Source organism: Paroedura picta, chromosome 7 (assembly GCF_049243985.1).
Source record: "Paroedura picta isolate Pp20150507F chromosome 7, Ppicta_v3.0, whole genome shotgun sequence".
In the NCBI taxonomy this organism is placed as follows: Eukaryota; Metazoa; Chordata; class Lepidosauria; order Squamata; family Gekkonidae; genus Paroedura; species Paroedura picta.
The window spans coordinates 113,150,686-113,171,808 of record NC_135375.1 but is presented as its reverse complement, the minus strand read 5'-3'; the positions used below and the strand labels follow the sequence as shown (position 1 = coordinate 113,171,808).

The 21,123-nt window shown below is 53.3% G+C and overlaps 1 protein-coding gene across 1 annotated transcript in view; it reads right to left on the bottom strand.

Annotated features, from left to right (window-relative positions):
- Positions 1-15,143, bottom strand: part of LOC143841557 (uncharacterized) — a 45,573-nt gene extending 30,430 nt beyond the window's left edge. Inside the window, exons 1-4 of the mRNA XM_077345972.1 lie at positions 15,110-15,143; positions 14,669-14,801; positions 14,343-14,422; positions 13,841-13,999 (exon numbers count right to left, since the gene is read on the bottom strand). Of these exons, the coding sequence (XP_077202087.1) occupies positions 13,841-13,999; positions 14,343-14,422; positions 14,669-14,801; positions 15,110-15,124 (387 nt within the window). The 5' untranslated portion in view covers positions 15,125-15,143. The remainder of the gene's footprint in view (positions 1-13,840; positions 14,000-14,342; positions 14,423-14,668; positions 14,802-15,109) is intronic.
- Between the last annotated feature and the right edge of the window lie 5,980 nt (positions 15,144-21,123).

The window sequence follows — 21,123 nt, the reverse complement described above, 5'->3', positions numbered from 1 at the left end:
GAATGGCCCAGTATAAAAGCAATTCCCATGGCCATAACTGAACCCTCCGTAGCTACTCTAAGAGCAGCAGTGAGACGTTGCACCCCTGCCTGGATCTCGGAGTTGTATGCTTTGCAGGATCCTGCAAATAAATCAGGGTGTCATCTAAAGATATAATTTCAAAGCGATCCAGCAAGTCACGGAGAACATGATGAAAAACAGCAGGGGCATTGCAGACGCTGAAGGGCAATAGGAGGTATACAAGTTGCCCCTTCAAATTGCTCCCCCCCCCCCTTTGAAGGCAGCTTTGTGAAGGTGGGTGGAAGGGATTAAAGGGGACCTGCATGTCCTTTTGAAATCCCTCCCCAGGTGAATTACAGCGAGTGGGAGGGGGACCGGTCATTATCAGCTGTTTGGTATGCACTCTTCCCTCCCGCCTTATCAGTCGCAATCCAAAAAAGAGAGGGGGATACATTTAAATGCCCAATTTGAAGGCGAAACGCTGAATGTGGATTTGGCCTCCCTGTTTGGGATCCTTCGAATGCAGAGTGTTGTCAGTTTGGCAAGGCTGGACCAAAAGTGTTAGCAGGTTAAGTCAGTCATGGATATACAGACTCTGAATTTTAGGAGAAAGGGATTTATTTAAGGAGTGACCATCCTTGGATAGTGTAGAGCAGTGGCTCCCTCTCCCTGCCCCCCCCCGCAGTAAAAAACTTCCCAGGCCGCAAGCTTGCGGCCCGGGAAGCTACTTACTGCGGGAGGGCGGGGAGGGAATCAGGGCCGGGCCGCGCCCGTGCAGGCCGCGCCCCGATCCGTGGGTGCGGCCCGCGGGCGCTGCTGGGCGCTGCTCGCGGGTGCGGCCCGATCCGCGGGTGCGGTTCGCGGGTGCGGCCCGATCCACGGGTGCGGCCCGCGCGCGCGGCCGGGCGCGGCCCGAAGCATGGGCGTGGCCCGCGCGGGCGCGGTCCCTGCGGGCGCGACCCAATGCCCTGCCGGTCCCCAGCCTAATAAAGGTTGGGGACCACTGGTGTAGAGGAGAGACAGAGATGGAGCCTTTCTACTTGGCTGCCTAAGAGAGAGGAACTCCGGAGAGGAAGGAGGAAATTGCCCCTCAGAGTAGCCATCTAGAGACAGACAAGAAGCAACCCTTAAAAGAAGAGAAAGGCCCTGACCTGACTCTCTTATCTAAGAGTCTTCATGCTTCCCCTTCAGGCTCTTCTTCTCTTTGTACTGCAGACATTGCCTGTTCCAACACCCCTTCTCAAGGTCTGGTGTTCAAAGTCCACAAGGGTCATCTTCTCACGTAGACTTTGACACTTCTCCCTGGAGAGAGGCTTGGAGAGCACATCTGGCATCCTTCCTTCGTAGGACGGTGGTCCAGCCCATCAAGCCCACCTTCCTTCTTGTTTCTTCCAAGGTGATGCTGCACCTCAATGTGCTCAGTTCTGGAGGGGGTTTTCTCCGTTGGTGCAAGTTTGATGCATCCTTGGTTGTCTTCATAAAGTGGCACTGGCTTGGGCCCTTCTATCCCAAAGTCTTGCATCAGTGGCAGAATCTATTTCAGTTGTCTTCATGATTGTGCTGCGGATACACAATCAGCTTCAGTTGTGAGGACAGCTGCACTCTCTTGCTTCCTGCTGCTCCAGCTGATTACTCTGCCGCCATAGCAGATAGAAGAGGTGTCCCCTTGTTGACTTTCTGCCCATAGTGTCTCCTGCCCAATCTGCATCCATGTATCCCACCAGCCTGGGATTGTCACGTGTGGGTCACTGTCCTTTCTGGCGTGCAGTACCAGTCAGGTAATGGCTCCTTTTGTGGATCCCTCTCAAGGCCGCGCAGACCTCATTCCGGCCATGCGCATGTTTGCCAGGAGGCTCATGAGAGGGTTCAAGAACTACTTTGGGCCCCTGTGAGAGTCAGGGACATACAGTGTTACAGCCCTGTGTGATCCATGTGTAAAGGGCAGCGCTGCAGAGAGGGAGAGAAGCCTTCCAGAATGGTGCAAGACACTCATTCGGAGGCTAGTCTGGTGGATGTCCAAGGAGGCTGAGAAGGCAGACCATGCAGAGGAGGAAGGAGCCAGCCCATCCGCCACTCCTCACCCCCCCCCCCAGTCCCTTAGACTGCAAGACGAACAAACCAGTCAGTCCTAGAGGAGATCAGCCCTGACTGCTCCTTAGAAGGCCCGATCCTGAAGATGAAACTCAAATACTTTGGCCACCTCCTGAGAAGGAAGGACTCCCTGGAGAAGAGCCTAATGCTGGGAGCGATTGAGGGCAAAAGAAGAAGGGGACAACAGAGAATGAGGTGGCTGGATGGAGTCACTGAAGCAGTCGGTGCGAGCTTAAATGGACTCCGGGGAATGGTAGAGGACAGGAAGGCCTGGAGGATCATTGTCCATGGGGTCGCGATGGGTCGGACACGACTTCCCACCTAACAACAACAAAGCTTTATTGAAAATTGAGACAACTTTGGAAAGAGAGGGGGAGGAGGGAGAGAGTCCTAGCAGTCTAACTGACTAATTGTTCTTCTTCATCGGAAAGCCAATAGAAAGGAAGTCTTGAACTGAGGGGCTGGAGGTCTCCAGAGACCCAATCACGACACAGGAAGAGATTATTTGCGAAATACCAGGAACTTCCTGATCTGACTGGGCTAAATTCCCCTCTCCTCCAATGGCCCTGGCAGGAGATTAATAATACTACAGTGACCTGCATGATCATTATTTGTGCGGAGAAATGTTTGCTGCCCCATTCTAGAAGAGTGAGCACGCTAGAGGAAATCAATCAGCAGAATACAAGTGGGGTTTGTGGGGGTGAAGTCCTAGAACTCTGACCTGTGGGGGCCTGTGACTTGTTTCCTGGTCTTTGTACAGGATTTGTACATAGACTAAGCTGACCATTAGTCTCGGGACAGACAGGTTTTTAAGGGAAATGTCCCGTGTCCCGCTGCGGTATTTAAATGTCCTGGCTCCGCTGCTGCTGCCTCAAGCCACAGTGAGTTGGGCAGGGCCACACCCGGCTTTCACTCCAAGGGAGGGCGGCCAGGCAGGCAGGCAGGCAGGTAGGGAAGGGGTGGGCAAGCGAGGGAGAGGGGGGAGCAATCCTGTCCCGATTGGCCCCACCAGCTACAGCTCCCCCCCCACACACACAAAATCCCTGCCGCTAGTGCCCCCCTAGTCACTATAGAGTTCTTTTCTCCTAAAGTGGTTCTGCACCTGCACCCAGGCTCCACGCCCACCTCAGGAATTCCCAGTTAAGGGCTGACCACCCTGGCCCCCTGTCCAGCCTGTACCTTTGGCTCCACATAGGTCTTTGGCAGCTTCTTCTCTTCTATGCAACAAATCCTTCCTGAGAAGGGTGGGGTTTGGGGAGGGGAAGGACAGCACGGTGTTTAAGAGCAGTGGCTTCCAATCTGGCAAGCTGGGTTTCGTTCCCCCTCCCCTACATAGCCGGGTGACCTTGAGCCAGTCTCAGTCCTGATAGAGCTGGTCTCCCCAAGCAGTTCTTTCAGAGCTCTCTCAGCCCCACCTGCCGCATATCTGCGGCCAGACGCGTTTTGTGGCTTGGAGTGTGTTCTGCTGATAACCATTCAAAGACTGTGGTCGTTGCTTATCCTTTTCAGGGTGATAAGTTGTTTGGAGAAGCCTGACGTAAGATTTCAATTGAAACCAGGGGCAGAAAACAGATGAGGCCTAAGTTTGTTAGACGTGACACTGACAAAAAATACCAATGTAAAAGCAATACAAGACCAAGCGCCAGGAAAACGATCAGAAGTTGGGTCTGGGGACTAGCAGCTTAAATAAGCACTCAGCACATATGAAACTTCTCTCTTGGCTAATGGGGCCAGTTGGGCCATTCACTTAAAAAAACCCCAGTCAAGGGTTCAAAGCGGTTGATATGCCAACGTGTTTGCAGTTTATATATCTCTTACACAACTTTCTCAGCAAGCTGAATCTACACAAAACACCTTTTGCTTCCCACTCTGGCACATTAACCTGGATGAATGGCACACTTCAAACTCAATGAGGGTAAGCCAAAATTCCCTGTGCCACCCCCTTTTCATGAGATCATATGGACAGTGTTCTTCTCTTGTGCTTCTTCACCCCTCTGCCACTCCGGATTCCTGTTCTGAGAGTAAACAGGAAGCAAACTACAACCCTAGGTCATTTGGGCTATATGTATAATGGCATTGCCCGGAGACTAGCATGTAGAGAGCAAGCCCTTGGTCCAAAGTGTAGAGGGACCTCAAAAGGAATGAGTGGCTCACTGTTCACGGGGGGGGGGGGGGGACATAAGTTCTCATCGGCCCACAGGGCTGCGATCTGCCCATTCCTGCTTGGTTCAGTATCGAGAAAAGGGAGTCTCTCCGGGCACTGCAGACAGGCCGTCACAAACCTCGAGTCTTGGATCCACAGGTTAGCCTTTGAACTGAGTCACTGGTGGATTCAGACTGGACCCGCCTTTCTCTATCTGGGAAGTTCTCTCTAAGAATTGAGAACAGCCTGGAGTGACAGATAGGCAGACAAGCATGCAGGCAATGCCATAAATAACTGTTTCCCAAAGTATTTACACAAAGCATGCCTCTCTAATGTTTCCCCCCTCCCAAAATCAGGAACAAGATGAATTTCTAAAAGATTCAAGACTCGTGATTCCATAAAGGGTGTCCTTCCAAAAGCACTCTGCATCTTGGATTAAAGGTCTGAGAGATGCCGTGCTTATCCCGATTAAGACCCCATCTCACGGAAGCGCCTCTCACCGAGCCCTGGGACACATGCAAGCATTCATCCGATGACCTTGCCTTCTGGGTGACATTACTGTGAATAGAAGCATTGCTCAGGAATTGCCTCTGAAGGAATACGATTCCATTTCCCATTTGCTGGGGTTCTTCTTCTGCATCCTGGCTGGACACTGGGCGGCTCAAGTGGTGCATGATGGGAGTGTTCCATCTGACCGTTGGCCTCAGACGGTTGGTTGTGCGGCAGAGAGAGGGAGAGGCCGGCTGAGACTCTCTCTTAATGCTCAGGTTTATCTTTGGGAAAACGTCCAGTGATCACTACGTCTATATTGGGAATATCAAATGAAACCATATACCGTATTTGCCGGCATATAAGACGACCCCCAACATTTCCACTCAAAATATAGAGTTTGTGACATGACATTACAGTACTAGGGGCCACTATGGGCAGCTCTGTCTATCCCAGCTGAAGTGCACCCGGCGTATAGGACGACCCCCCCACTTGGAGGCATGTTTTTCAGGGGGGGGGGAAAGTAGTCTTATATGCCAGCAAACACTGTAATAACCAGGCTGTTAACTTCATGTGAACAAGGGGAACAGAAAGTGTGTCTCAGAGAAAAGGTTACCATTAAAGATTGTGTTTGTTCTCTAGTATGCAAGTAAACATATTCAGAGTTACAACAGACGATGATAGACCTTATTATTTGAAACTAGCTTCAAAGCCTGTTCCTAAGAACGGGCCTTGAAAGGGCCCCCTCCCCTGGCCCTTGGCCAGGCAGCTTAAGGTGGCTTTGGGCGGCAGCTGGCAGCCAGATCAAGTGGGGCAGGCGCTTTGAACACTCAAAAAACTTTCAACAAATGTTAAGAATTATAAGAAGAGTTCACTACCAATCACCTGTAACGTCAGGGAATGAGTCACATGACTGTATGTATGGAGCCACTGTTTTGAGTTGAAATTGCTTAACAAGAAACTAGACACTAGGCATTATCAATTCTCTGTGAGGTTCTTCTGTGTAACAGAGCAGCTGTACAAAGGAGAATAAACAGGAAGACACACGTGAATTACTTCATCCTAAGCATTAGGAACAAAGCTCCTGAGCCCGGGAGTCTGTGTGGGGGCCTCCTGAGCCTAGGCTGCCTGGTGGGTTGCCTGCTGGGCTGCCGCATGGTGCGTGGCCAAAAAATATTTTTAAAATTATTATTTTTTTATTGAAGAATGATGTGGAACAATTAGGAAACGCTGCGGGACACAGGGCACATGCCCCTAATGCAGGCCTATCCCGCCAAAGGCGGGACATCTGGCCACCTTAAGCCTAGCGGGCCAAGAGGCCCTCGTTACAAGTCCTCCACCACGACCCTTTGCCCAGGGCCCTCTCCCCTTACCTGCTGCTGGCTCCAGGCACTGGGGCATGTGAGAGCAAAGAGGCTAGAGTCTAGGGATGGAGGGCAGGAGCTGCAGGGGCAGAGTCAATCTGCTGCAGTGGCAGAGCCAAGCTGACTGCACCCTGATTGGCCCTATTTTAACTTGGACAGCCGGATACGTCCCACCCCCAGGCCGTTTCATAAATATATAGAGGAACAACAATGGATAAGGATAAGAAGAAAATAACTGAGAAACCGCTGTTGTCGCAGCTTTTATATACATTTGTCTCACTCCGCTGAACAAACTCCCCCAATATTACCCTCAACATTTTTACCATTAAACCCAAGACAATTTTCATACAATAACATCCTGAGGTTCGAATGCAGCATGGGATCTAACGTTTTTCGTAGGCTGGTAGAGGGATTCCCCTATAAGATTTTGCACCTCTCATTTAGGGCATTTGTGAAACTTGTCATCTTATCAATTGTGGTAAATTGTTTGGAATGGCTACATTTCCATTTGTCCCCTGGTTCCCATGTTTAAAATTGCGTAATGTATTGCTGGAGTCTCCATTATAATGTTGAGCATTCAGATTGGGGTTTCAAAGGGATTCCGAATGAGCCGCTTTCTGTCCATCCAGAATTTATAGCGAGGACTCACTGTACCCCATTGACTGTCCTTGTCCCACCACCTTCTTCTAGGGCCCCCAATGTCTGGGATATTTTCTCTCCAGCTCCTTCATGATCCTTCTGAGCCATCTCGCATTTGCATGGAAACCTCTCTTAAGGTCCCAGACCCGTTAGGCCTGCACCCTTCCTTCTGTGGCCGCTAGACCTTGCCAGGAAGTCCGTATTCTTTGTCACCCGCTCAGTGGCCAGCCCATTTCCAGTTAGAACAGGGAGTGGGAAGCGGGAGAAGCTGGACCAGCTGAAAGGATCTCTTCAGTTGGGCTGCTGCTAAGTGGCCAGAAAACCCAGGAAGAAGGGAACAAAACCATAAGATACGTGAAATGTACATGGAATTTGGGGGGAAAGAACTCTCATTTCAAGGTTTTGGAAGAGGCCCATGTAACCCTGAGACCACTATAGGGAGTTAGAGTTGGGGTATTCCTTATACCGAAGAAAATGCGCAATTTCCCCAGAAGGATTGGAGGCCTGAAGCTGCAGGCCTGAAGCTCCCCTCAGAAGTACTCCTTTGTACAATAATTGTATTAATATTGTGGGTAAAGAATCCTGCATTCCATCTGAATGAAAAGATAGCAGAGACTTGTGTGAAGAACAGATCTTCCGAGACAGCACAGCTGCAAGTTGGTGCTTCTTTAAGAGATGGTCTGGACCGAAGTCAGAAAGACTGAGGCCCTGGTCTGCCCAAATACAGCAGGCCTGAATTGTTATCCTTGGTTGCTGTTAGATGTGTTGAATCTTGTTGCAAAGAGGATTTCTGTTGAAGTTGGGCTACAGTTATTTCCATAAATGCAAGTGTCGCAAGGTGGGACCAGTTCTGTTGGGCTCCTGCTAAATGGCCAGAACACCTAGGAGCAGGGGAACAGAACCATAAGATAGGGGAAATGGCAGAATCCCAACCGGTGGCGCAATCACCCGTTTCATCAGTACTCATTTCGCCACGGAGATGCCCCTCCCCTGCTCCCGCCTCCAAGGCTCGCGGGGGAGGGGAGGCGGGTGTTTTTTTTATAAAGGGAGGAGGTTGAGTAGCAACGCACAATCACAAGTCTCTTCAGAACCCTTTCAGTTATCTGGCTCCCCCTTTGCGCTTTATTTGAATGCATGTGTCACATTCTGTTTTTTGTTCTTTTTCATTGGGGGCGCATGTAGATCTCAAGCAAAATACTCCCCCCCCCCGTTTTTTGTTGGGGAATGGCAGGAAACAACAGGTTACTACCCCCCCCCCCCCGGCTTGACAGGTCACCTCTGGCTGCTGGAAGGGGTTGGGGGGGGGTTGAGGTTGCCAGATCCAGAGAATTTCACTGCCAGGGAAGGGCAAAGACCTCAGTTGGAATCAACTCTGCCTGGCTTAATTTTTTTTATATTTACTTTTATCCAGTCTGTTCCCCCCCCTCCGCACACACCCATACACACTCCCTTCCTCCCTCCCTCCCTCCAAAATAAAATGTCCTTCTCTCGCAGACTCTGCTGCCCTTGTGGTTTGGTTTTTTGGTTGTAAATCACTGACAAATCTTTTGGCCCCAAAGCATCACCTCTGAGAAGGGGCTGCTGTTTGGGGAGATTCGCACCCTGTTCCTTGCCCCACTCACAAAGGCCAGATTGATTAATTTTTATGGAATCAACTCCTTACCATCTAAACACAGGGCAAGTCCAACAGGCTGCAGTCTCTACCTATACGTTTGCGCTAGGAAACTATCCAAACCTGAAGACAGAGCTGTGACAGTTAACCAATGCCTCTGTGAAAAAAGGAAATTGCATGGCAACAATTAATTCTGTGTTTTTAAAATGAAAAAGCCGGGGGGGGGGGGGAGGCGGGCTTTGCCTTGCTAGGGAAACCGAAGCTGATTGGTTGTCCAGTTGATTGGCAGACTTGAGGTGGGGGGGGGGAGTTTGTGGCGTTTTCACTGCTCCTCGGCAAGAACCGGAAGTAGGTGAGGAACGCTGGAGGAGAAACAGTCACACTAGGAGAACGGGGTTTTGGGGCAGGTGTGAAATGACGAAGGAATCCTACAATACACAGCAATGGAATATTCAGTGTTGATTACGGATTTCTACCAGCTGTACGGAATGGCCCTCAGAATCCGGCTTTGGAAGTAGCAACGGAAGGGTCCCCCTTTTAAATGCCACCGTGTGCCCGCTCCAAGCTCAAAAGGGCCAGCTGGAGTGGGAATAGTCCCAGAGAGTCCTACCGGCAAAGGCCACCAATTCACAGCAGGCTGGGAAGCTGCATCACCCTTCGGCCAGCGGCCCTGGAAAGCCGCCTGCGCATCTCAGCCTCGCAAAATGTCCCTTGCCCAGCCAGAGTTCTGTACCTTTCACGGAGGAAAGGGGGCCCTGGGAGCTTGTGATCGGCCGTTTGGGGAGGAAGGCTGCCTCAGGTAGTCCAGGGAGAAGCAGAAAGAAGCAAGGTGCTGATGTTCCAGAAACCGCGGTGCTTCAAAGTACACATTTATTTGGGCAAATATACAGGACATGAAACAATTTAAAAGCATCGCTTCCCAACAACAAGATCCTAGAGACTGATAGATATTTGAAGGGCTATTTACAGAGTTCTATGAAGGCGAAAAATCTTCAGGATCTTTAGGCCAATCTAGCCTGGAGGAAAATTCCTGACCCCAAAGCAGTGATTGGCATCACCCTGGGCATAGAAGAAAGGGCCACAAGAGCTGAGCACTCTCCCTCCCATTAAAAAGGCTTTAAAAACCAATTTAACACAAAGAGATAACTTTATACAACAATACTTACAGAGCCAACCTTCTGGTCTTCTGCTGTTGGATGAAGGCCAACGTCGCCCCTCTCCACTTGTCACTCCTCTCCCAAGTGGTGGATTACAAACCACTAACAAGCACCCTTTGGGTGCAATCTGTCAATCAGTCATCAACGCACCTATCAATCCACCAATCAGTTACCAATCCAATAGGATCCAGACTGCATCTTTCCAGCTTGTCAACACGAAAATCGTGTGAAGCCCCGCAGCGCTAGAAGAGAACCCCTGCAGACCCGCCCAGGAGACCCCCTTGGCTCCGGACAACTCTTTGCCACTCTTGCACCCTTTCCTCCTAGGCAGGCTGGCAACAGTCTGAGAGGAACATAGTGCTCTCTTGATAAGAACCAGGGGTCAGAAACAGTCAACCAATATGCAGAAATATGGTCAGTTTCTAATAACTGTATGATCAATCGGAAGATTGCAATCATTTTCTTTACACCATAATGAAAGGGTACTCATGGCCCGAAGATACGTTGCAGACCTTCCCGCAGCCTCCAGTGGGATGGTGTGCCTTCTTGGGCAGCCTCCAGAAGGCTGATGGTGCGGATGGTGGGTGAGGGTCCCTGTTTTCCTTCCACCAACAGCACCACCCGGCATCTGCCACTGGCTTCTCATTCTAAGGAATTTCCCCTTTCCAAGGTCCAGCAGTATCTTACCATCCCTCCCAAACTCTGTGTTAGCCTGGGCCAGTGAGAATTCAAGTTAGTCTTGTTGAGCTCTTACTGCCTTGTGTTTGCAGTCCCAACGATGTGGCTCCGTCTCGTTTCTCCTTTCAGGAACCACAAGTGGTGGTGTTAGCAGAAAGATAACCCATCTGCTTCTCCATACTTCATTGCAAGCATATTTGTTTTAGATCACTTACCAATTATGGATTTTAAATCACATACAAGGTATATTCTTTCATCCTGCCTGGATATTTCCAAACATTTCAAAACATAAAAGTGACGGAACATAACAAAGGCTTTCTGGTTCCAGGCACTTCCACCACCCCATTATTCACTTCTTGGTCTCTTTCAGCCCGCTTTCTCTCGAGAGGAGGGGGAGGGGTACCACGTGCTCCCCACTGCTGAGCCTTAGGTGGAGTGGCGGAGAGGTTCCCAATACTTTCTGGGGACCTGGGGAGTCCAGTCTCCCCCCGCAGGCTGCTTCTGCGGAGAAGCAGCAGGGCCTGAAGATCCATCACCAACCTTCCCATAGCCTCCAGTTGAATGGTGTTCCTATATGGACGGCCTCCAGAAGGCTGATGGTGCGAAGGGCCAGGCTGCAGACTGAGGCTGCTCATCAGACGTCATCAGCTGGAGAGCTAAGGAGAGACTGGGATCCTTGACTGGTGCCTGCCTGAGCTGGGCATGGAGCCATGGAGTGCCACGGAGCCCTTTGACCTGGCTAGCCTCCCAGGGTACAGGAAGGGAGGGAAGACCCATGTTCCTTCCCCAGACCTCCAGGGAGAGAGAGAAGGGGAAAGTGGCGCAGATGGAGACTCCCGGGAGCTCCAGCCTGTCCCGAGGAGCTGAGTGCTGAGCTCCACTCACCTCATCGATGTGACTCAGCTTCTCTCTGGCTTTAGTATCCGTCCTGAGGGTGCTTGGGCAGAGAAAATGAAGGACGCCCCTGTTGAACTCCTGCCTTTCTCATATGAGGCGAGTTTATTTATTTGTTATATTTTTAGCCCCCCCTTCTCTGGCAACAGTCTCGGGGCAGCTGGTAACAATTCCCCTTCCCCCCCACCTGTATTCAAGCTGGTGTCAGAATCTTTGGCTCTGAAATAAGCCAACGTGTTATTGAAAGAACATTTATTTATTCAGCGGAAGACATGTGCGTCCTCAAGGTAGCGGTAGAAAGTCCCTCCCCTGCTCTTGCCCCGAACATCTGGAGAAGCGATCGCCATCTTTTCCCCCTCAGACCTGCGAAAGCAACGAATGAGTGAGGCTTCTCTGGCTAAAGTCCCTCCACAGAAGTGATTTAAAGTAAAACAAAGCTCCCTAAGTTCCCAAGCGCAACACAGCCCCCTGTTCAGCACTGCCTGGAATTTCGGCCACAAATCGCAGCTTTATCAGTGCCGTGGCGAGCCCAAGGTCACCCAGCTGGTCGTATGTGGGGGAGTGCAGAATCGAACCTGGCATGCCAGATTAGAAGTCCGCACTCCTAACCACTACACCAAACTGGCTCTCCAATAGATTCAGGAGGCTCAAAGCGGCTTACAGTCGCCTTCCCTTTCCTCTCCCCACAACAGTCACCCTGTGAGGGAGGTGAGGCTGAGAGAGCCCTGATATTACTGAAGATAAAGAAGAGTTGGTTCTTATATGTCACTTTTCTCTATCCGAAGGAGACTCAAAGCGGCTTAGTCACGTCCCCTTTCCTCTCCGTTGCAACGAATCAACGCATATTCATTGCAACCTGTGTGTGTGTTTTATTTTAAACCTATGCTTAAAGGGAAAGGGGCTTTTCGGGAGCATGATAACAACTGCTCATTGGCTGTTCCGTTTGATTGACGGCCAGGGGTGGGAACAAGCACAGAAAAAAATCGCTTCCTTTCTAGCGATTCCTGCAAGACTGGAAACCTGTGAGGAACGAATGAAACGCTACTGGATTCCAGTCCTGGGTTGGGGAGGGAGACTGGGAACTGAGCATGCACCCCAGTGTGGCCCCGCCCACCTAACCAGGCACCCTTCCTGTCTTCTAAGCAGCCCTCAGGTCTCAAGCCAAGGTCGATCAGGAATCCAGGGAAGCAAGGTGCTCCACCATGCCAGCTTCATCAGGAAACTGGTCTGAGAGGCTTTCGAGGGACTGGTCCCGCAGAGCATCCTTGCACCAGGCTAGGTTTTGGACCACTAACCGGAACTCGACTCTACAGGAGGCTTCTGAGGTTAGCTGCTGCTGCAGGAGCCGGATAGGATCAAGAGCCCCTCCTATCTTCCCTTGGACGGAGGAAGCAGCTTGGAAGTGGCACAGAAACTCCCCATGACTATTCATCAGGGGGACTCCCCCTCCAGCTGTGGTGTTGGCTGCTTAGGTGCTTGGTCCTTCAGCTGGCTCCCGAGGAAGATGACCCTGGTCTGATCTCACCCTCGTGTCCAATGTGCCCTGGGCCAGGAACACAGGCGAGGCTTCTGGCTTCTCAGGAGGAGTGACCAGACACGTCCCAAGAGGAGGGGGAGCCACTGGGGACCGCTGCAACAGCTGCCAAAGAAATGGCTGAACTTGGTTTGGGAGGCTTGGTGGTGCTCCAGGGTCCCAGCATGAGAAAGGCAGGAGGAGGAGGAGAGGGAGGAAGGGCACTCCTACAGGGTCTTCTTTCCTCTGTAGGGGAGAGAAGAAAAGCAGGCAGGCCCCTGCGTCAGCTCACTTGCCCCGATAAAGAAATTATGGAACAGATCACTGACTCGCTTCTAGGTTGGGGTCCCAAAGGGGCAGGTCAACCTGCAGTTTATCAGAAGGGACTTCCTCAAAAGGAGCACTTGTTGCCCGGAGGCAAAGGGATCTTGAGAAACAGCGAAAATCGACAGGAATGTGCACAGGGATGTAGGAGATCTGTGGGCCACACCTCCTGCGACAGCATGGCTCCAGTGGTGCGGCTGGGTGCATTGGCCTCTTTCACGAAGGAGAGCATGGGGTCAGCATGCCAAAGAACAGGGTCAGGAGGAAAGCAAGTCTTCATTACCTGGAAGCCCTCTTGAGTGGCTGAGATGAACTGGAATGGTCCCCAAGGTCCAGGAATCTTGATTTACCCAACAGTCCAAGGGGTGTCATGGCTGGCAGACTGGCAGTCGTATTTTGGAATCCAGACAACTCCTTGAAGGTCCTTGTGGTTGCTCCCACAGGAGGGAGGTCTAACGCTTGGCTATAATGTGGAGGTATGGGATTAGCTCAAAAGTCTCTGGTGGTCTGGTGGGGGGCACAAGACACTGACCTGGCATGTAACCGGTGCTCTCTGCAGTCCCAGCATGGGAAAGGGTGGTGGGAGGAGGAGGAGGAGGAAGGGCAATCCTGCAGGGTCCTTTTACTCATCTGTAGGGGAGAAAAGAAAAGCAGGCAGGCCCAGGGTCAGCTCTCTTGCAGCGGTCCATAAAATAGGCAAGAGAAAGCAGACTTCCTCAGAGGAGCCCTCGTGGCCTGGAGGCAGAGGCCTTTCAAGAACAGCGACAAACGAGGGCCCGCCAGAGATTATAGAGCAGGGCAGAGAGGTTGCTCCGAAGGTCTTCGATTTGGGGAGATGGAGAAACGCTCCCAATGATTCCTGCCCTCTTTTCAGCCTCAGCAAGGGGGTTGGGATGTTTGGTCCCCCCTCTATGCTTGATCTCCCCATCTACGCACCTCCTCCTCCTCCAGCAGGGCCCTGGCCTGGCCCAGGAGGGAGAGGAGGACCAAGAGGCCTCCCTCCCTCACCCACCGCCCGTCCAGGCTCAGGGCGTCCTCCAGAGCGGCCTCCTGGAGAGAGAGCCTCTGCCTCTCCCTGAGGTGACCTCCGAACACCTGAAACCAGGAAGCGACCCTGTCAGTCCTCTTCTAACCCGCCCTGGTCCCTCTTCTCCAGAGGTTTTGGCTCCTTCCCGCCCTCCCTCCCTCACCCCTATTTAAAGGGAGGCTTCAAACAGCTCCCCTGTGAGGAAATGGGATTCAGAGCATGCTCCAGAGCTGTGGCATGGCGAAGGGAAGGGGGGACTCCCAGTCTCCCTGCACACCGCTGATGGAAGAATCCCCCAAGGGAGCTCTGCTGTGTCCTTCCCGGGGAATGAACCAAGGCCCCTTGACCCAGGCCCAAGAGGCGAGGCCTTTCCAAGACTGCCTGGCCAGCACCACAGACGGGCCTCCGTACCTCAGCTGCCCCTATGAGGTGGGCGTAGCTCTCCCTCCAGGGCCGCTCTGGGTCCTCCTCCCAAGTGAACTTGCTCCGGCCTGAAAGGAAGACACCGGGGGAGCTCAAGCAGACTGGCCCTGCTCAGAACAGCTGTGCTTCCTCCTGGCCTGGGGGTGTTTCCTCCCCCTCCGCCTGGGCCTCGCTGGCCTCCCCCTCTGGCACCGGTGGAGGGCTGGGGTCGTGGGGACCAGAGGTCTGGAGGCCGTGGCGGGGAAGGCTTATCTGGAACTCCGTGGCTCTTAAGGGAGGGGGTGCCCCACCCCAGAAAAGGGACGTGAACTCACCCTGCCCCTTCTGCTCCACTTGCATCAGCTGTCCCATGACCTCCCTGACCTTCTCCCGGACCTCACCTTCCGGGTCGGCCAGGGAGACGGAGAGCTTTGCCACCAAGTGCCCGTATTCATCTTGGTCAATGATCTAGATTGGAAGCAGAAGAAGAGGCCTGTCTTGTCCATCCAGAGACAGCCCAGGAGCCCTGAACCACTGGGGTCTTCCCCCTCCTGACCCTCCCCACTGACCTTGGGGGGGACCTTAGAAGAGAAGGAAGAATGTCCCAGGGGTGGACACTCTGGCATTTCAGGGAAGAGTCTGGGAGGGAGGGAGGGAGGGAGGGCGCTTTGGACACCAAAGGACCAGGCCTCATCTTCCCCCTCCCAGAGATGGAGTGGCCCCTCCTCTCTTGCTGGGCTCTACCGGCCATATCCCGCTGGAGGTAGAGGACTTACGTTCAAGCCAGGCATCCTGTAGGCATCCAGAAGGACATCCCTAACCAGATCAGCTGCCCGGGCTCTGGGGCAGGCCACCTGACCCGGTGCTAGTATAAGAGTTGCTGTGGAAGGAAGGAAGGATGGAAGCAGCCCCACAGCCTACGCCCTCCGGCCAGGGCATGGTCCTCAATGCCCCCTCCCCCTTCAGCTCTGCCCACCAAGGACGGGGCTGCTCTTCAGAAAGATCCCCAGAGGAGGTGGGCCCCATGCTTTGAAAAGGGCTCTGTTCCTGTGGGATAGCTGCCTGCCCCCAACGTGCCCCGAGGGGGCCGTCGTCTCCCAGCCTGGCTGGCCTCGGTTCTCCTGTTATCAGCAATCCTCTCCCAGGGAAGGTTGTGTGAGCAGCACAGGGGTTCGCTTTCATTTTTATCTATTTATTTATTCACATTTCTATACCGCCCTCCCCGAAGGCTTGCGGGCAGCTGGTGTTTCTCAGGCTCACTGACTTCCCTCTCTGCCCCCCACATCTCGCAGAGGTAGACTCCCCGGAAAGCAGAGCCACCATCTCAAGCGGCCCTCAGAGTCCCGGAGGGGACAGGACGGGTGCCCAGTGACCCCTCCATTGGGGTGCTCCCACGGCTCACGGACGGCAGCTCCTTGGGAGTTCTTCCCCCAGGAGAGAGGCAAGCCACTCTGCTGCCGCCACAGAAAGCCAAATTCCGGAATGGGTTTCTAGAGCAGCCAGTTGGGAGGGCCCCCCCTCCGGCAGGAGGGTGGGGTGGATTGTGCTGAGCCAGAGGTGACCGTGTCTCCCTGCTGGGCTCCCTTTGGATCCCCTCTGCCCATCTGCCTCCCACCTTCTCCAGCTACTTACGTCCAGCAGGGTGTGCAGGGGGCCTTCTGAGGGATCCTCCCGGATCAGACCCTGCACCATCCTTCTCTGAAGCCTTTTTCTGGCCTGATGGGAAGAGCGATCTGGCATGATATGGCTGACCCCCCCTCCCCCCAGTCCTGGCCAGGAAGCCTTGAAGACCACCACTCCATCTCCGGCGGGAAGGAGGCCCCTGATTTGGCACCCAAAGAGGGACCCTGCCTCTTTCGCCTTCTCCGGAAGTGGCAAGAGGGGGCTGGGAGCCTGGCATTGGAGGGCCAAGGAGAGAAGCAGCCCTCCCCAGTCAGGGGCAGTCTATCTGGTTGGGCCACTATCGCTCCCGAGGAGGCTCCCCCCTGAAAGTCTCCATGGCTTCTCTGGCCCGTGTGCCTCAGGGGGCTTACCGTTTCCTTGGCCAGGAAGTGGGCGATGTATTCCGCCGCTCCCATTTTGGGGCGCCTCCTGCGGGCAGCGGCAGCTGGGGAGTAAGGACCCGGTTAATACCCGGAGAGATCCCGCTTTCCTTCCCCCTTCCAAGGTGGCTCCATCAGAGCCCTTCCCAGCTGGGGGGCTTTTGGTACCACAGGTGATGCCATGTTCTGGGCTGGGTCCCATCATCCCCTGGTGGGGACCTTCCTTCCCTCTCGCCCCCCAGGGATCCTGTGGACCATCGCTTCAGCAACAGGTCCAGTGGCTCCCAGGTTTGTGGGTGGGGCTCCATCAACAGCAGGAGAGAGCGCCTCCCCCCATCGAGTTCTCTGCCTGCAGTCCATGGCAGCCCCCTCGGTGTCCCCCCAGCCCCACCAGGGGCTCCGAGGGCCACACAGCCCAGCCAGGACTGCGGAGCACTCCTGTGTGGGGGGAGCCCGGTTTGCCCCTCAGGCACAAGTCTTCTCCCCACCGGGGGCACTGCTGTCGGGCACATAAACGGAAACAATCAGGGGATCCATTTCGGCTCCTGGCCTCCCTCAGACTACAGTGGGAGAATCGGCAAATCCTGTCACTCTAGGGGGAGACTCGCCCCCACCTTTTCCACAGTATGTCCCCTCCACCCCTTCGTCGAAAGAGACCCTTGACAGGCTCAGGGTGTCCATGGGTGCTACTCTTGTCTCCTCCCCACAGGAGCCCTCCATGAAGGCCCCGTTTTCGTCTGTCATCATAGATCCGACTGGTGAAAGGGTCCATGACCCACCAATGACGTACCCTAATCAATGAGGTCGGTCTTGGAGGTGCCACGAGATTTCCACGAGGTTTCCAAGCCCAGTCGGCCTGGTTCCAACCCACTCCTTGTGCTGAGGGCCACAGGGGGCTTGAGCCCAGGGGTTGTCTCTCTTCTCAACACTTCCGCCGCTTCCACCCGCCTTCCTGCCCTCTGTTCCACGGCCGACTGTAGCGCCTCCTCACCCGCAGGCTGTGCCTCTCCTCCGGCCAGGGGCCGACCTTGGCCCGTTTGAACAGGGCCCTTAAGCGTTGGAGGCTAGAAGGGAGAGAGAGAAGAGGAGGGGAGTCACTGGCCTGGCAGCACCCTGTGTCCACAGTCCCCCCCACCTGCCCTTATATCGAAGAACACTTGAGGGGGCCTCTCTGGGATGAGGGCCGTTCCCTCCGTCTCCCGCTTCTTGGCTCGGCCTTGATGGACCTCCCCTTCCCTCCTGGTCAGCCAGGCTCCCTGGTCAAGCCAAGCCGGGCAGGAGGAGGCTGGGCTGAAGACTGCCAAGGCGGATTTGGGGAGAAAGGCCGCAGAAGCCCTTCAGTCTTGTCCGGGTGGGCAGGGGGCTGCAGGGCGTCTGAGGTCTGGAGAGAATCTCCTCTCCGCTGTCCCCTGGGCACCAGATGGGGGGGGCTCTTGTCCCCTCTTGCCTGGGAGGGTGGAGGGACCGGAGAAGGCCTGACACACCCTTTCCCTCCCCTGATGCGGAGCTGAGCGTTCGGACAGCCTTATCTCTGGAGAGCTGAAACACGGCCGCTTCACAACCCACATCGCTTGGGGGATCGTTCTACGGGGGGAGGGGGGGTCAAAATAGCAAGGGAACAAAATGCAGATGCCCCACTTACATTCTTAGATGTTGTGCAGCCATTGTATTCAGAATATATACAAATCAATATATACAAAGGTACAAATAATTAATTGTACAAATAAATGTACAAATAAATGTACAAATAAATGTACAAATAAATGTACAAATAAATACAAATATATACAGATGTACAAATATATACAAATAAATATTAAGGTAAAAATAAATGAATAAAAATGAACCATATAAATGAATCAAAAAGAATAAATAAATGAATAAATAAAATAATTAAAATAAACATAATAAATTAGTGAAATAAATGGATAAACTGAAACCAGAAAGAAATAAACCAATAAACCAACAAAACACGATTTTCCTCCAGCAATCTCTCTCCACCACCAACTCCAAGGCTCCTTCAAGAACCCACAAAGCCCCCCCCCCCCCGGGGAGCGGCAGCCCAGGGCACCAGCAGGGGGTGACGTCACAAAGGAGGCCCTGCCCCCCCCCCCCCCGTCCTTCGGGTCACAGTGGCCAAGGGGGCTGTTTCCTGCCCTTCCCTCCCCCACAAGCTTACTTACTTTCCCGGGGGGGGGGGCAGCCTGAGTAACGATCCTCACCCGGCACAGATTCTGTGTTGTTCACATAGGGACACAAATTTAAGGTGGTCACAACCCCTTCCCAGCAGGACTGACATTTCCTCCAGGGTCCAGGCGGCCATGTGCGTCTATGTGAGGGGACTCTGGGGTGGGGTGGGGGGTCTCCTCGGCTCTCATGGCCTCTTCCAAGATGGCAGCCAAGCACAGAAGGATCCAGGCCTCTCTGCCAGACAGGGCAGGGTCTCCCCCCCACTTGAGCCCTGGAGGAGGCGGGGAGAGATGTCAGGGAAGAAGGGTGGATGAATAAAACATTTTCTGCTGTTGAAAAGCTCTTGTTTTTAAAGCCGCTGCACCATGCTTTGAGAACAGCACAAAAAGTGTTAAAATGGGCATGGCCAAGTCTGTGCACAAAAAAGGTAACCCTCCTGAGCAGGACCAGAATCCACAGTTCCAAATGGAAACCGCTTCTTGGCATATAAAATATGTGTTACAGTTGGAAGTGGAATACAGAGACAGGAAAGCAAAAAGAAGTCAAAGACACAGTAAATACACAAAGCTCTCCCAGGAATTGATAAATATGCCAGAAAATTGTCCTGAATAACAGTCCGGATGCAGATTGAGGGCACCTTGCAAATATCTGGCCATATTTCTCTGTTGATGTTCTTCAGAAGGAGGGGAACCTGGGATTGATCCACTGTGTGGCACAGAGGGCCAGAATGGATGGGCCCTGGCTTGACCCAGCTGACCTCTCTTACTTTCTTAGGTCTGGGGCAGTGGTGCTCTCTGTTCATGGCACTCGGGGGGGGGGGCAACAGTGGGAGGGCTCTGGACCTTCTGGTGGCCCCTGGGTTTTGGCCACTGTAGGGCACAGAGTGTTGGGCTAGCATCCCCCATGGAGGCTGACATCCGTACCCAGAAGAGGCCAAGAAGTCTCCTGGGGTCAGGCAGAGAGCTGTCTCTCAACTCCCCAAAAGAACAGAAACACACCTGTCACTTTAAGGAGCCCCACTGGATTCTGTGGCTGTTGTGGGTCCCTTGGCAACCACAGCAGTACTGTCAACCTTATACACCCTGATTTCTGGAAAGCGGAGGGAGGGAGGGGAGGCAGGAGTGGACTGGGGGGGGGGCCAAACCTGCCCCAGAAAGGCCCCTCCCTCAAGACCTTTAATCCCCCGAAGGAGGAGGCCCTGCAGCGAAAGGCCCAGGAGCCACTTCTGGAGATCCACGATCAAGACAGTTCATCATGACGTGGCTGCAGTGGCTATGGAGCCTGAGGCCTGAGCTGACAGCAGCAGCATCCAACTCTTACTGGGACCTGCCATGACTTGGGGGCCAACATGGAAAAGCGCCAGACTACTCACGGGGAGAGCACGAGGGAGAGGGAAGGAGGGGGCACCTCAAGACAGACGGACAAGTCAAGCAAAGCAGGCTGGGAGTGGGAAGAAAAAGAAAAAGAAAGGGGGTGAGGCCGAAGGGGTCTCTGCCTTCCCATCTGTAATTTATAGGCTTGATAGCGTTGCTAATGTTCTCTTTTGATCATATTCTGCTTACATTGAAAGCCGCCTTGAGTTCCCTGAGGAGGCTCGGAAATGTTTTAAATCCTATAACGAAATGGGGCCGTCCAGGAGCCAGAAAGAGAGACAGTGTCCAGGGGGATGATGGGGTGACATCTGTGTCAAAACCTGGAGATTGCAGGTATTTTGCCTCCACCAGCCAGGAAGCTCTTGAGGTTGGATGCATAACAAGTTGGAAGGGACCTCCCGGGTCATCTAGTCCAACCCTCTGTGCAATGCAGGACACTCATAAGTACTCCAGAGGAGCCGATCTCTGTCATCTTGTGATCAGCTGTCATTCCGGATCTCCAGGCCGCACCTGGAGATTGGCCACTCTATCCAGAGGGCAAGACTAGAGGGCACAGCTTGTCTCAGGAGGCAAAACCTCCTAACTGGGACAGAAAGCCTTTGGGTGGAGCCCGCTCTTCCTTGGGAGTACGTGTGTGTCTTCAAGCACAAGGTGGTGAGCTTTCTCTTGGACAAACATCAGCGTAGACTTTCTGCATTGAGCATGGGGGAGAGTCAAGGAGGCCCTTCTGCCTCTTGGGCTCTTGTTTGGGCCTCCTTCCCTGCTACCAAGGTCTTTGGAAGCCTCCAGGCCAACTCCAGGGACCTCCCGTCAGGGGCAAGTTGCAGCACCTTCTTGGGGAACCCAAGTCCCAGGTATGCCATCAAGGCTCTTCAGCACGAAGAGGAAGGGTCTGTGACCCCCTCACCTTCCTGACTCGTGCTACAATTTGCCCTTCTGTTGCCCAGGGACTCTACGTGCCCATTCCGCACACATAGCACTTTCAATGTGCTTTGGCAGCTGGGTTTTCCTGTGCAGAACCGAATAATCTACATATAAAGAGCATTGAAAGTGCATTATCTGTTGTGTGCAGAATAGGCCCTGATGGGTTACACATAGATTTTCCCAAGATTTTTGCTCCTTAAAAAATGAATTCTTCTGTCCCTCATACCTTTGCATACCCTTCAGGAAAGGCTGTGAAATTAA